Raw genomic sequence first — 15,729 nt, 5'->3', positions numbered from 1 at the left:
ACGTGGCCTACACTCAGGTCCCATGGGACTGCTTTTCATTCCCAAACCACACACTTTGCCCATGCCGATCCCTCTGCCCAGGAGAACCTTCTAGGCTTTGCTGCCTGACAAAACCCGCCATTATCTTTTGTCCAGTTACAGTAGTACCCCCTTACCTGTAGGGAATATGTTCCAAGACCCTCCACAAATGTCTGAAACCATGGTTAGTACTGAACCCTCCCTTATGTATACCGTTTTTCCTATACATACATACCTGTGATGAAGTTTGATTTATAAATTAGGCACAGTAACAAAATAATTATAACAATACATACTGCAATAAAAGTCATATGGATGCGGCGCCCCTCCCTCTTCCTCCCTCCCTCGCTCTCACTCACCTGAGGCCGCTAAGGGGCTGGTGGGCAGGTGGCCTAGCAGAGTGGGACGGCAGCCCCAGATTTCCTCATGCTGCTCAGAACAATGTGCAATTTAAAACCTAGGAATTGTTTATTTCTGGAATTTTCGATTTAATATGTTTGGACTGTGGTCGACCACAGGTAACTGAAACTAAGGAAAACAAACCCGTGGATGAGAGGGGACCCCTGTACCACCCTTCCAGGCAGAACGAAGTGGTCACTGTCCTGCCCGGGCTCCTGGTTCACACTTCCGGTGCGGCGTGCACCACGCTGCCCTGGCCGCCTCCATCAGTCCTTGGTGGACCCAGCTCCTTCAAACACAGGAAACGGGTCCTGCTCACCTTGGTATCCACGGTTCAAGGCCAGGTTCAAAACAGGTACTCGGGGAAAAATTACTACATTAAATCATCTACCAATGTGCAAAACACTGTTCTAGGCCTGGAGGAGATACACAGGGTCATAAAGCAGCCCTTGCTCTGCGAGATTCCGCAGTCTCACTAATTCATAATTTTGATCATCTCTAATCATCATTAAAATGGGAACGAGGCCAGCCCTGTCTATGGAATAAGGTAAGGACAGAGGCGGGAGACGGGATGAATCACTAGGCCTTTCCCTGGTGACTGAGACCGCTGTGCTGGTCACCACCATTTACTGAGCATTGCCAGGAGCCAGGCCCTGAACGGTGCCTCATGACGATGGGATTTTCTTTCAGTTTAAAGATGAGAAAAAGAGTTCCAAGAGGTTAGGAAACTTGCCTAAGGCTACGTGGTGAGTAGTAGAGCCAATGTGCCAACCCTTGGCTGTCCAAGCGCTGCAGCCAAATAGATGGCTTCTCCCCTAGACGCCCACACCAAATTATTATCCATGAGGATGGGAGGGCGAATGGGCTCCAGTGGGACAGAGCCCCCTGCAGAGTGGACTGGATGCAGCCAGGGTCGGGAGACTGTGGCCCAGCACGCGCACACACCTGCCCTCAACCTGTGTCCAAGCACGGGAGCCAGGCCCGGGCGCCCCGCGTTCCCCGGGGCAGACCCCGCAGTGTCTGCGCGGGCAACCAGCATGGGCTGCCCACCTGGCGGGGCGTGCGACAGTTCCCTGGCGCCCAGCCCGGCTCCCTGAGCCCGAAAGCTCCAAGGTGCTGTCTGCGGGGTCGCAGGACCGGCTATATGTATTATATATTCTAATCTTGCAATAAAGCTAAAGAAAATGTTATGAAGAAAATCATAAGGAAGAAAAAATACATGTATAGTACTGACTGAAAAATATCCACGTATACGTGGACTGTGTAGTTCAAAGGTCAGCTATGATCCCCCAACAAGGACCATCCAGAGAAGCTATGGCATCACTCATTTTCGTTGCCTCAATGATAAACGGGGTTTGGAGGTGTCAGAGGCGGAAAGGAGGCGATTCGGGACTGGGATGGCAACCGGAGAGAGCCTTCGAGCGCGGAGGCCCGAAGAACCAGGAGTGAAACCGCCATCCTCTGTTTGGCCTCCATCCAGAGACAGAAGGGAACATGGCCAAGCGAGGCGTCCCCAGGAGCCGCATTTGGCAGGAGCAGAGGAGCCTCTGATTGTTGGTGGCTCTTTATCTCCCACAGCAGGCTGCTCTGCACCCGTTGGCTGTGGGAATAGCAACAGCTCCCCTGGGTCCTGGGAGGCCCTAGAAAACATGTCCTTGTCATGTGAACACACAGGAGAAAAAAGCCTCCTATCCTCACATAATGTATTTGCTCTGACTTTTCACTTACCCTTAGCTATATTGAATTAGCTGGAGATTTACAATGATTTGTTCAGAATATTATGTTTTGTTCCTGAAACAGAGGTACTAGAAGTTCCCGTGATAGAAACTGGATGTAATTTTTCCTTAGAAACAATATAATAGGGTGATTCCAGCCAAGAACGGATGCGCTATATATAGAAACGATGAGAAATTGCATAGTAACCAGCATGTCAGTGATAGAAGATATCTACCCTGACGCGGTGTAAAGCTTTGTGAGGTGTCTGTAAATCAGTCAAGTAAGACAATGCAGTTACCAAGCTCATTAAATCTCTAAAAATTGTATGTGAGAGGTCCCCTGGGGTGAGGAGCCCCGAGCCCCCCTAGCTAGGGGCGGCAGCAGACGCTGCAGTCTGTGGGTGTCGTCAGAGCAGATCATTTGGGTCACATCTGTCCGAGGCTGACTGGAGACCACGGCCACCGGGATCCTGGGCACCTTGTGAAACAGTTTTCCCTAATCCAAGGGCTTTAGAACGCTGGGTCACCCCGTGGTCAAACAGGCCCCTGTGCACGGAGGACAGTCTTTTGTTCTCGGGGCCTAGATGTGCGTAGTGGCCGAGCCTGGCCTTCACTGAAAGCCAAATCTTGGGATCCCAAGAGGCCAAGATCAAAGGCGTCGGGCCGTCTGTAACCCTTCTCTTCCCACACCGGGCTCTCCACACGATGTTGTCTTCGCGAAACGGAAAACCAAGGACCGTCGGAAAGAGCCCTGGGAAAATGCAAATGACATCGGCTTGGCGTGAAGAGACGCGTGGCTTCTCCTCTCGCTCTGTCACGCACGTGCTCCGTGCTCCTCGCCCCGGACCGATGGACTTTGCCGTGGAGGAGGGTGAGGAGCAGCGTTCCCCAAAGTCACACCCAACAGCGCCGCGTCGACCTCGCGCTGCTCGCGGTCGCAAAATCCCAGAGGAGGAGGAGACGGCGTGAGCCTCGCCGACTCAGGTTCACCCGACAGGCTTCCCCAGCCCTTGCAGAACACGCCGCCGACAGCGGACCGATTGACCCGGGAGCATGAACAGTGAATGCCGTGAGAAGGCCCGGGCCCGGAGCTGCGGGGCGTTCCGGTTACATTTCTGTCCAAACGATGACAATGACGTGGGCGTAATTTATGAAGCAGTTTTACACCGAGACCTCGGCGTCCTGTGGACACAACTTCCTGCTCCGTGGCCCGTGGGATCATGGGATGCGAATGGCTGCACGGAGGCGCCATTGAACGAGCGCTCAGCCCAGCGCGGGACGCCGCCGCGGGCCCGGGCGGACCGCCAGCCGGCGCGAGGGGGACCGCGGGCCTGGGGGCGGTCGTTTTCACGGTGGCTTCCTGCTCCATCCAGCCTGTAGGATTTTCAGAAACCTGGGGTAAGTGTGTATGGGGTGTTGAGAGGAGCCTGGGCGGCCCCCCACCCCTCCCCAACTGAGCAGAGTGACAGCGTGAGCTCAAGGGCTGTCACCAGGTTGGGGGCTGCGAAATAATCCGCAAGGAAATGCATCAGAAACGACGCAGGCAGCTCGGGGGGCAGCCGCAGTGCCGCCGGCCTCCACGGGGCGGACGCACAGGTGTACGGGGTGGGGGGGCGGGGAGTCGTGACGGGCCGCGGCGCGTGGACGTCGCCTGCATCGGTTCCGGCACCCTGTGCTCGCCGTCCTCACAACTTCCAAGGGGGCCTTTTCAGTTTCAACTGGTAGTTGAAATGAGAGGGAAGAAGGAACCGGACGGCCCAGGAATAAGAGGAAACGAGAACTTTTGCGTCTAATCTGGATTCTGAAGGCGTTTAGGTCCTGTAGGAGGCCATGCTTCTTAGACTCTCTATGCACGAATTTAGTTACTCTCAGACTGGCCTTTTCTTTAGTATTCTACCCCCCCACCCCCACCCCTAGGGGTTCTCACCTTTAGCACTGTCCACGTGTGGCTTCTGGCCCTAACCCTCTTCCAGGATGATGGGAGAACCGGAAGAGACCGTGAGTGTTGGGCAGAGGGCACAGGGCCAGCCGTGCAATCAGGCCAAGGAATCGGAAATCATCCTGCTGAGACTGGCATCCCCCCCCCCCCCGCCCCAGTCCCAGTACAGAAAACCTCAGGTTAGCACAGCACGTGTGCCTTGATCCAGACAGACGTCAAGGCACCTTAGCCCAAGACAGTATCACACCAAGGGGAAGGTCCATCCGGGTCCGGAGAGCATGGCGGGGCAAACAGTGGGCTTAGAGGGGTTAGCTGTTCCTGGCGGACACCCTCTCCTCATCAGGAGGTAGGGCCTTCTGGGGCAGGAGCCAGCAATCCTTGCTTCTCCTGAGGTGTGCCTTGTGCTTCGGCCATGACAGGCATGGTCCCTCAGGGAGGACTTTGCAGGAGACTTCGCCCATGTGGAAGGGAGACCCTGTGGCTTTAGACTCTGACCTGAATTCCTCATCGCAGTAGCCAAAGCCCCCCAGGCTCGGAGCTGCGGTGACACTCCAGGCCAGCATGTGTCCCCTGGGCATTGTGACCTCAGCTGTTCTGCACACCGAGAGGTGGTCATCTTGCCCTTGCCTTGGCCTGTAATCTGCATAGGACAGTGGCCTGGTCACAGGGTTCCCATCGTGGGGAGGCTGGGAACTTGAGAACACTCTGGCCTCCTCCATCATGTCAGCCAAGAGGGCAGAACTGAAGAAAACAAACCTGGTAAAGGGGAGACATAGCTGGATGCTGAGTAGAGATGCAGGGTGGGGCGGGGGGACACAGAGGGTGTCCTGACGAATCCTCGGCTTTCCTTTCTCTGTTCTGAGCACGGAGTCGCCTGTCAGGTCAGGCTGGAAGGGGGTGGGATTGATCCCTGGCCGTGGGGTGGGAAGGAAAGAGGCCTCTGCTGACCTCCTCTGGGACAGGGAACACATAATGCCCCCCCCGCCCCCCTTGACCACTGCTGGAGTGATGACCCCGTACGGGGCCTGCGCCAAGCCCACATCTAAGGTGTACAATAACCTTATTACATAGAGGTAATTTTCACCCCCATTTTACAGATGAGGAAATGGAGGCGCAGAGAGACTAAATGACTTGCCCGAGTTGACATGGCTAGTAGGAGGACAGCTGAGATTAGAACCCCAGCCCGTGCTCCTGCAGTAATGCTGACGCGCCTTCCTTAGGGTGCTGCCCGCCCAGGCACCCCCACGGGCAGAGGGCTGCCTGCCCAGCGGGCGTGCGGGTGCTCATAGCGGATGTGTAACGACGTCACAGCATCTGAGCTGTTTTGAACCAGGAGCCAGGGGATGTGCGGTGCTGAGCTCACGCGCAGTCGGACCGGCAGGGTCGGGTAGAGGGTTCAGCAAGGGGCGGGTGTCGTCAGCCTCCCAAGGCCCGATGCCCCACAGGCCGAATCCCAACCTCCTCTCTCTACAGAACAAGAACTACAAGGCAGTTTGCCTGGAATTGAAGCCGGAACCCATCAAAGTAAGAAGCGATTTTGAGGCCACGATGGTATCCAGGCCTGAGACTCGTGGGGAGGTGACTTGGAGTCAGGGGTCATTCGCTATGGCTGGTGGCCAAGACCTGTCCCAGGTGCTGGGGGTACTTTGAGAGACAGATAAGCTCTCTAACCTCATAGAACACCACATTAGTAACTAATCAGATACATACATGAATGAGGGAAAATTCCGCAGGGTTACCTGCTATGCCGAGAATTAAACTAGGGGGACGTGACTGGGTGGCTGCTGTAGGTGGGGTGTCCTCTGAGCTGAGAGATGAAGGACAAGGCTCCAGCCACTCAAAGGCTGAGCCATCACTGAGGGTGGTGGGAAGGGCACGCACAGGGGCCCAGGGCAGGAACCAGCTGGGCCGTTCAGGGACAGAGAGCTGAGGCCCAGCGGGCCAGGAGGGGCGTGGGACAGGGCGAGCACAGAGAGGGCAGAAGGATGGGGCAGGGGGGCGGGGGGGAGTGCTGCGCAGGGAGGTGGGGCCACCAGCTCTCTCCTGTTTGCAATGGCCCGGAGGGAGGAACAGAAACTCAGGATGATCCCTCCTGCCTTACCGACCACACACCTGCAGGTTCCAATGCTCTGTGTTTCTGGTTTCAATCAACAGGCATATGACTATAAAGGAGTTAAACCAGAAGGGCCATTTACCAAACCAGGAGGGACACGGGGGCTAAAGGTAGGCGTTTGTTCGGACCCAGGGGGCGGGGTGGGGTCAGCCCAGTGAAGGGGGGGGCAGGTGGGCAGGGAAGGGATGCTGAGCTAAACAGCTTCCAAGGCACGTATGGCTGAGCTTCAGCCCTGTGACTTCATTCCCTCCGCTTCTTTTTGCTTATTTTAACTATTTTGAAACAGTTTCAGACCTATGGAAGTTTCCAAAAATGGCACGATGAATTCTAGTAGACCCTTCATCCAGAGTCCCTAAATGTTGACATTTTCTCATGGTCCTCTCCCTCTCTCTCAATACATATATATTCACACATACGTGTGTGTGTGTGTGTGTGTGTGTGTGTGTATAATATATATTATATATATATAATATATGTCTGGTTCTTGAACCATTTGAGAGCATGTTTCTCTCAAATTTCAGTGTATGTTTTCTACAGACAAGAACATTTTTACATTAACCCCAGTACAATTATTAAAATATCAAAATCAGGAAATTAATATTGGTGTAATACTCATCGATAGCCTTTATTCTAATTTCAACAATTATCACACTGATGCTTTTCGTAACAAAAGAAAAAACAGCTCTTTTGGTCCAGGATCCCGTCTAGGGTCATTCACATCTAGGATCCGTATTGCCTGCCAGTCCCCTTTCATCTGGGACAGTTCTTCAACCTTTGTCTTTTGGGACACTGACATTTCGGAGGATTACAGATCATTTATTCTGGAGAATGACCCTGGACCTGAGTTGTTCGTGATTAGATTTAGGCTGTGCCTTTTTCGACAGCCACGCCACAGAAGTCTCAGGGGACACAGGATGTCTGTATGTCCCACTGACCTATCTTCCTGAAAATACCCTTTCTTTCCTCCTTAATGAGATGTCTCTCTCTTTTCCTCTTCTGTCCAGTCCCTGGGATCTTTCCTTTACTCCTTTGACAGTTTCTCTTCCACCCAAGACATTTCTTTACTCCTTCTCTTCCCTATTTTATTCCCTCAGAATGAACTCAGGGAGGTGAGGGAAGAGCTCAAGGAAAAGATGGAGGAGATAAAACAGGTAATGGGGCAAGACTCTACAGGACAGGAAGGTAAAGGCTGGGTGTCCTCCTACTTGATAGAGGAGGTCAGGACCTGAACAGAAAAAGCCATCGACGAACTCAGCCCAAGGCCCCTCGAACATTTAAGTACTGGGCAGCTGAGTATAGCTGTTTCTTACTTGTTTTGAAGCTTAAACTCAATTTTTGACAAGGACTCTCTGGTGTCTCATGGATGAGGTTTGGGAGGTATAACTTTAGTGACAGAGTGAGAGGGGCTTACTGGAATTTGGGGACAGTCAGGGGACAATTCCATTCTCCTTATTTGCCTCGCCTGAGCAAGCTGCAGAGCAAGACCTCTCTTCTTGTGTCTTTGATGGAACCACCCAGAACGTGCTTATGAAGAAAGAGGATGCTCAGGCGAGAGGCGGCATGGATGCTGTGGTCTGAGCTCCACACGGAAGACGTGCACTAGCCTGATCTAAGTTGCGCCGAGGCTGGGCGGTGGTGATAGCTTAATGGTACATGCACCAAAGTCCCCTCATAGACTCCTTGGGAAGAACATGGCTCTACGACTCTAACCGGCCCTCATTAATCCATCCCCTGAGCTTTAAGCAGCTCCCTCCAGAGGGGCAGCTGCTGCCCTTTGCTTAAAATGCCCCAAAGGTGACTCTACAGTCAGTAATACGCTCTGTGCCTTTCTTCCTCAATAGATAAAAAACGTAATGGACAAGGATTTTGACAAACTCCAGGAATTTGTGGAGATTATGAAGGTAAGCATTTACTGAGTGCCTTCCACAGGCCACTGCAGCATTAGACTTTGTGGAAGGAGATGCCAGACTCTGCCTTGCAGGTGTTTATAACTAGTAGGAGACCCAAACTCTGCTGCAAGAAAGAATTCAACAAGTACAATCTAAATGATACCTGGATGTCAGTTAAGTGTTTGGAGATGTGAGTAGGGAGCGTGGGCTGGAGTAACCAGAAACACCTTTATAGAGAAAGGGAGCCTTAAGGTGAGCCTCAAAGCCTGCATTGGGAGCTTCATGTACATCTAACCAGAAGCCCATCGAGATTATTTTTGAACTCAACACTTAGTAAGAGCATCATCTAGATTCTGGAATAGTGGTTCTCAGGCTCTGGTGTGTTTCAGAAGCACCGGGAACAGAGCCCAGGTCCTTTCGGATGGGGCTCACAACCTTGGGTTTGTTCCACGTTCCCCAGGCGAAAGTTTGGGAACCACCAATGTAGAAGCATAATAGGTAAAAGAAGATATCTATACATTTTTCAAGAGTTGTTACTACCCATACCATATATTAAACGTCCTAATAAAGCCACAATGATCAAATTTAGGTGGTACAGCCCCAGGATAACCAGACAAGTGAATGAAAGCAGTTTCGATGAGCCTGGAACAGCCTCTCTGCCAGGGGTGTTCTGAGAATCACTTTTGAGGATCTCTAAAATGTGTACACCCAGGCCCTGGCCCAGATGAACTGAATAAAAACCTCTTGGTGGGGCAGACCTGTCCTGGGTGAGAACCAGGTCCTCAGCATTTTTGCGGCCGTTATTAACCTTGGCTACATGTTGGAATCGCCTGGGCTGTGACTTTGACCGGCTGCCCCTTTATGCCCAGGCTGCCCCCCGTAATCGTTACATCAGAACCCCTTGGGATGAAGTCCAGGTTCAGTAGTTTTTAAGATGCCCGGGTGATTCCATGTACATCCAAGGCTGGGAACCCTAGCTCTATAAAATTTAAAAATATGATGAAGATGATTTTTAAAATGTCAATGAGAAGAAAAGGATTATTTAATAATATTACCATTCCTTGAATATATGATGAAAAAGCTTAATTCAGTTAACTCTGTAAACTGAAATACTCTACAAGTGAATTTACATAATAAAAACCAATGAGAAGAAAGAGTATATAAGTATTTATTCAGGTGTTCTAAGCGTAAATACAATGGAAGAAACCACAAAGGATATATTGATATATTTGACAATATAAAAAAAATTTCGAAATGATAACAGAAAAGCATCATATACAGAGTTAAAAAGCAAAGCACAATTTTGGAGAAATAATTTTTCACAAATATGATAGATATAGACAAAAGGTTTTTATCTGTAACATAAAACTCACATAAATCATTAAGAACCAAATATAAAAATGGGACAAAGGTAGGAACAGACAATCCACAGAAGAGAATATAACTAAAAACCAATAAACATTAAAAGCATTTACTTCATGAGTAAATCAAATAAGTGCAAATGAAAGCAATAATTAGATAATGGTCACATTCAAATAAGCAAAGTTTTAACTTATGACAACTGTAGAACAAGGCAGGAATGCTCTTATATTGCTGACAAGAGTACAAGTTTGCGCAAAACTGAAAAGGAAGGAATTAGACTGCAGGTATCGGAAAATATTAAACCCTCTGACTTATCAATTCCACTTCTCAGAATTTAACTTACGAGAATAATCAGAAATGCCAGCATGGAGATATATATATATAAAGATGCTCATGACAGGGTTATTTATAATAGTAAAAATTTGGAAACAAACAGAATTTTTAAGAGGCAAATAGCCAAATAAATTATGGTATATTGATATAATGAAAATCAGGAATTTAAGAGACAGTGTTTAGAAAGAATACTTATAATGAGAAGTAAAAAAGCAAAATACAAGTAATATATACAGGCTGATCTCAACTTGAATTAAAAAAATAGATAAGTAAATGTATAGAAAAAGGACTGGAAAGAAATATACCAAAAGATTAATGGTTATTTCCAAGTGACGATCATTTTTTCTTCTATATTCTTCTGTATTACCTAAATTTCCTACATTGAAATGCAAGCGCGGTCAGTGTTTTGTTCGTGGCTAGGACTGGGTCTCCAAAGGCACAGAGGAGGCTATTTTGGGCACAGGCACAGCTTGTGTGCAGCGGGGGAGCAGGCTGAACATGAAGTGAGGAGATCAGTCATCAAAGTGGGATCGTTTGGGGAGCCCGTGAGTATCGAAATGGAAGGGGCACACAGGCAGTGGTAACGAAGGCTTTTGACAGACAAGCAGACAGGCTGGGACTTGGCCGTGTAAGCAGTAAGAGGCCTCTGGAGGTTTTTAATCAAAGAACATGCTACGAGCAGCACTTCAGAAAGCTGAGCTGGCAGCTGTTTGCAAGGTGGCCTGGGGCCCCCCGGGGAGCAGGCAGGGGCTGTGTGGAGTGAAACTATCTGACGGGAAGCTGCGTCCAACTCAAGGTGAAGAAGGCTGGACCAGGTGTAGGAACAGAAGGAGAGGTACACTTGAAAGATGCATTGAAGGGAAAGTAACATTCTTCGTGACCGAGTCAATACAGAGAATGAAAAGAGGCGAGCGTCCACGATGACACCAGAGTTTTAATCTGTGTGATTAGAAGAAAGTGGTAACAGTGACAAGGATAGTTGGGAAACAGAACTAATTTAGAGGAGAAAATGAAGGTCAGTTTGGGACATGAGTTTGAAGTGATAGACGTGTAAGGATGTGGGACATTTTGACTTCCAGGATGTTTGGACTCCATGAATATTAATATTCAATTCAAAATTTATAGTAACATTTTTTAGAAATCATCTCCAGTCAGACAGTATCATTCTTTGATAAATTTCCTACCACAGTTCAGTAAATTGTTATCAAATCTTTTGTTTTTACTAGAATTATTTTTCTTGAAGCAAATTATTCTTCATTTACATTTTATAATGTTCAATCTAAACCTATTTTGTCCATAACAAATATTACCTATGATGACATCTTAGAATTTCATTTGTGACCACTATTTTTTAATTTTCTCAGGTCAAATTGATAGCTCTAAACTTTGCCAAGAAGATTTTACTATTCTTTCAATTCTTAGTAAATGATAAATGTGAAGTGTCATCAGAGCTACTATTAGTTTTCTTTTGTGTTGACTCTTTCTGCCAGGAATTGGGTAGAAGATGGAGCAAACACAAATGCGCATGATCTGTGTACGTGCTGGGGTCAAAACATTGGCGTCAGAGTATCTTGGGAGGAGGGGGTCACATGATTTCTTGGTTCCGTCACTTCATAGGCGTTGAACCAAGTCCGATAATGGTTTCGTCCAAGTGTGAGCTCAGGTGAAACAGTTCCTGCCCTCTGACTCACGTGGAGACTTTGGACAAGCCCCTAATGACTGCACCTGTTGCTCAGCCCCATCATGGAACGGGGGAGAGGAAGGGAGAGGCGGCCTGTGTCATGTGCACCCCATAGGCCCCCTCCCCAAAGCCAGTGAGGATTCTCAAGGAAGACGCCAAGGTGATCTCTGAGTTGTTTGCAGGCAGAGGCAGGAGAAAGGGATTTCAAGAGCCTTTCAAGATGGTGATCCTGGCTTTGAATTCTGTCTTGAAGGAAATGCAGAAGGATATGGATGAGAAGATGGATGTTTTAATAAATATACACAAGAACGGCAAGCTGTAAGTGTAACCTGCACCCACCTCTACTAATCCCTAAAGAACCTCCCCCTTCACTTGGCTAAACATTTTCGGGGTTCAGAGGACCTCAGGCTGCAGGGAGCCGTCTTGGTTTCTCTTGCCCCAGTGGCTTGGAGTCAAGGCCTTCCCGTGCTATGGTTATCTCTTTGTCATGTTGGGAACTGTCCCCCCAACTCTGCCCCTCCCTGACTCCCCAGTCCCCTTAGAAGAGGAACAAAGGAGCATCAGGAGCTCAGGCCGACGGGCAAGTCTGATACCAACCCACAGCTCCGGTTCAAGGAAATGGATGGAGCTAATGGAGCCTCGCTTAGTCTTCACAAGAAAACTTTGGCACCACAGAAACCAAAAAAAGACCCGCTGGATTCCCTTCATCAGTGTGGGACCCGCTATGTAAGTGAAGCCCTGCCCCTGCCCTGCTGAGGGCTACATTTCTAAAGCCCTCAGCTCCTGCTCCCCCACCTCCGCGGGCCCAGGAGGCCTCTGGAGTGTCGCCCTGTAGGCCTGGGGAGATTGCTCAGTCATGACCAAGTAGGACTCAACCCTGGATGTGCCTGTCCCCAAATGCCACTGTATTGTTCTGTCCTTTCCTATAGCAAGACTTGACGAGGTGCCCAGCAGGCTGGCCATCTTGGACCAGGGAAAAATGATCTTTCTTGTGCCGTTTCTGTCCTCTACAGGAGAAATGTTTGTTGTGTGCCCTAAAGAACAACTACAATCAGGGGTAGGTAGACCCACAGGAGAAGTGCCGGGTCTCAGGCGGGTGCCCCGTCAGCCCTAAGGCTGCATCCCCATCACATCTGACCTGTGGCTCTGCAGACCACACCCACCTGGTCCCAGGGCACATGGCACCAGGAAGGAGGACGCGGGTCGCTCAGCCCGGAGGCTCCACGGAGGGGAGGTCGCCTCGCCAGCGGCTGACCTGACCTCGCCTCAGCTTCCTGCCTTTCTCCCTGTCTCCCAGGAAACCGCCGCACCAGGCCTGGGCACCCTTATCACCCTTGGAATCTGGAGCTTCGTTCTGATGTACCTGTGCTTCAGCCCCTATGTGACCGAGGACGTGCTTCCAACGTAGCCAGCAGCTCCGGACCGCCCGCCCCCCCGTCCTCGGCCACACTGCGAAGGCTGTTGCCCTCGTCCACTCCGCCCCGCCCAAGGCCGCCCTCCTCCCAGATTAAAATCTTCCTTTAAAATCAAAGGGGATGTCGCCGGTGTGTATATCAGCCCCAAACCTGAGTGTACAAAGAGTATCACTCTTTTTTTTTTTTATTCTAAATCAACATATTCCAGACTCCAAACCCCTCTTCCTGCTCCTGGTGGATGAGTGGGAAGCTCTGTCGTGGTCACCCTTGGGGCCATCTCCCTCCCCGCGCCCACCGTCTTCCTCCACCCCACCTGGCTCTGCAAAGGTCCCAGGTTGGAAGAGAGGGGCGGCCCTGAGGATATCAGATGCCATTCCGTGTGGTCGCAGGAGACACCCCCACTGTCCTGGCCACCTGCTCCCTCCATGTTCTTGGCTCCTGCACTGTGTGTGTTGGGGTGAGGGCAAGAGTCTTGGGGGACCCCCAGGCCCAGGGTCTAGCATGTGTGTGTGCATAGAGAGGCATGTATGAACTGAAAAGACAAATAAACACAGGAATAGTAGCAGTGGTTTTCTCTGTGTAGTAGGATTATGACAGATTTTTCTGTCATTCTCTGTGCTTATCTATACTTTCTAATGTTTCTACAATGAATCTGTATTATTTGTATAATAAAAAATAATAATAAGTTTTTTTTAAAGGTAGAGATAGATGGCCAAGGAAGGACCCTTTACAATGGAGACACAGGTAAGATATCCTAAAATCTTTTCTGATGGAAAGCACCTGAGACCTTTCTGTTTCGTGGGAACGGCCCGTGAAGTCATGGTCTGCCCATTCGTCCAGAGAGAGGAAGGGGCTGAATTAACCCCACTGAAAGGACAATTTGAAAGGACAATAGGAAACGAAATTAAAATGGTTTTATGTTTATAGCCATGAGTGATACTTATTCAATATATATCCTCCCCACACTTTCCCGGTATCTCTGCCACCCACCTCTCCCTCCCCTGGGTTATTACAATGGCCTTGAGGTGTAGGAGTCACCTACAGTCTGTTCTCAACAAGCCAAAGTCAGCCTATCGAAATGTTGGATCATGTCGCTGTTGTGCAGAACTTTCCAGTGCTTTCTCATTTCCCTCAGAACAAAATGCTAAGTCTGGATTGCAAGGCCCTACAGGATCCGCCCCGCCATAGTCACCCCACACACATATTATCGTCCCCCCGCTTTCTGACTCCAGCCACACTGGTTGCCTTGCTCTTCTTCACACACACCCCATACAGCCTTGCCTCGGGCCTTTGCACTCACAGCGTTCCCTCCCATCCCCTCGGCTGTCCACACGGCCAGCTCCGTCCCCTCAGAATCGCCTTCTCAGGGACACTTGCCCTAGTGTTCTATGCCGATGACAGCGTCCCCAGCCCCAGCATTTTTTATCATCCTTCCTCTGCTGTATTTTTCTCTCCAGCATCCATATCACCAATTTAGATACCATATATTTTACCTGTCGTTTTCTGTCTTTTCCTATTAAAATGCGAACTCCTTGAGAGCAGAGGTTTGGTTTCTGTCATGGCTCTATCCCAGAGCCTCGGGCAGTGCCTGCCGTGTGGCAGGGGGTCGCTAAACACTTGCCGAAAGGACACACGGATGTCAAGGTACGCGCCATATACCAGGCACTGCTGGCTTTGTGCTGAGAGCTGTACCTGCATGGTTTCATTTTATTCTTAGTACAACCTGTGAAGTCATTCAAACTGTCATTCTCCCTATTGTCTACACGCTGGAACAGGCTGGGAGAGAGAAGCTAACAGGAGTAATCTATCCAAAGTCACAGAAAAAGTGGCAGAGTTGGAACTTGAGCACTGGGACTTCAGAACCTATTTCCTCTGCACTCTTACTTCTCACGACGTGGTTCCCTGGCATTATCTGGGAGCTTGTTAGAAATGTAGAGTCTCAGGCTACATCCCAGAACTACGAAATCAGGATCCACATTTTAACAAGACTTCCAGGTGACTCCATGTATATGGAAAATAGGGAGCCTCACTCTGAACAAGGGGCTACCCACAGTCTGCTTAGCTTGGCCTTGGGTCCTGTACTCACTCCTGTGGGTGGTTTTCCTGCCTACTCCCCCTGCCCCCCACCAGGATCTCCCCGGTACCTGCTGTGGCAGTCCTGGAGGAATGCTGCAAAGGGTCTGCTGCATAGCAGAGCCTTTGGCTTCCTTCCTCAGCTGCCCTGCGGGCCTCTGGGGCAGAGCCAGAGTTTCCCGCTGATTAGCAGAAGCTCAGTGCCAGCCTCTTGTCCAGGAGCCAGACTCTGTGGACGGGGTCGCTTCTCTTTCTTGGAGGAAATCTCTTGATTCCCTTAGGTAAATCCGGACCTGTGCCTCTCCAAAGCATGTGAGAGGACCCACTGTCATCAGGGATGCAGCACTGAGCCTGGGGTGCAAGCTATTTATTTCTACTTGACATTTGGGTAGGTATTCGGTCCAGGGAGGTTGTTAAAAACGAAACCTACTTTCAACTAAATTATTAACTAATTATTAACCCACGTTGACACCACTTTTATAACTAGGAGCCACCTTCAGATTTGACATTTATGAAGAGTGGTCTGGAATAAAACCAGAAATACTCCCAGCCTTGCCCAAGCCCATTTAAAAACGAGTGCATATAAAACCAAGCACTATGCAAGAGCCAAATATGAAAATACACCAGCAGAGGGCGCTGAGCCCCCATCGGTCCTTGTCCACTGACCTCTCCAGAAGGAAAAGCTGCAAGGAGGAAAAGAAATTAAACAAAATTAGGGGTCTACACTCTGGGTCCCACCCTGGCTTCATCTTTGGAGTCTTGTGGGAACTCAGGACAACCGACATCTCTGGT

At 49.8% G+C, this 15,729-nt stretch overlaps 1 protein-coding gene across 3 annotated transcripts; it reads left to right on the top strand.

The window, feature by feature from the left end:
* The first annotated feature begins 3,371 nt into the window (after positions 1-3,371).
* On the top strand, positions 3,372-13,426 carry TEX35 (testis expressed 35). Of its 3 annotated transcripts, XM_036234579.1 has the most exons (9): positions 3,373-3,530; positions 5,545-5,703; positions 6,226-6,294; positions 7,279-7,335; positions 8,026-8,085; positions 11,703-11,767; positions 11,983-12,175; positions 12,463-12,506; positions 12,747-13,426. In XM_036234579.1, exons 2-9 carry the CDS (start codon positions 5,620-5,622, stop codon positions 12,805-12,807), a joined length of 633 nt encoding a protein of 210 aa, XP_036090472.1. In that variant the 5' UTR covers positions 3,373-3,530; positions 5,545-5,619; the 3' UTR covers positions 12,808-13,426. The 3 variants fall into 3 exon arrangements, with proteins under 3 accessions (XP_015996701.2, XP_036090472.1, XP_015996698.2); XM_016141215.2 differs by lacking the exon at positions 12,463-12,506 and having other exon boundaries at positions 3,372-3,530; XM_016141212.2 differs by lacking the exons at positions 3,373-3,530; positions 12,463-12,506 and having other exon boundaries at positions 4,251-5,703.
* The last annotated feature ends 2,303 nt before the right edge of the window (positions 13,427-15,729 follow it).

This window comes from Rousettus aegyptiacus, unplaced genomic scaffold (genome assembly GCF_014176215.1).
Source record: "Rousettus aegyptiacus isolate mRouAeg1 unplaced genomic scaffold, mRouAeg1.p scaffold_m13_p_17, whole genome shotgun sequence".
Classification (NCBI taxonomy): domain Eukaryota; kingdom Metazoa; phylum Chordata; class Mammalia; order Chiroptera; family Pteropodidae; genus Rousettus; species Rousettus aegyptiacus.
The sequence above is the reverse complement of the archived record's forward strand: the minus strand, read 5'-3'. Positions and strand labels throughout refer to the sequence as shown.

Excerpts from the sequence above, each read along its gene's own strand:
- TEX35 (XM_016141212.2), top strand. The coding sequence starts at position 5,506 with ATGCCCCACAGGCCGAATCCCAACCTCCTCTCTCTACAGAACAAGAAC. Across the intron at positions 7,336-8,025 it reads AGATGGAGGAGATAAAACAG|ATAAAAAACGTAATGGACAA; the intron begins GTAATGGGGCAA and ends CTTCCTCAATAG. Across the intron at positions 12,176-12,746 it reads ATCAGTGTGGGACCCGCTAT|GAAACCGCCGCACCAGGCCT; the intron begins GTAAGTGAAGCC and ends CCTGTCTCCCAG.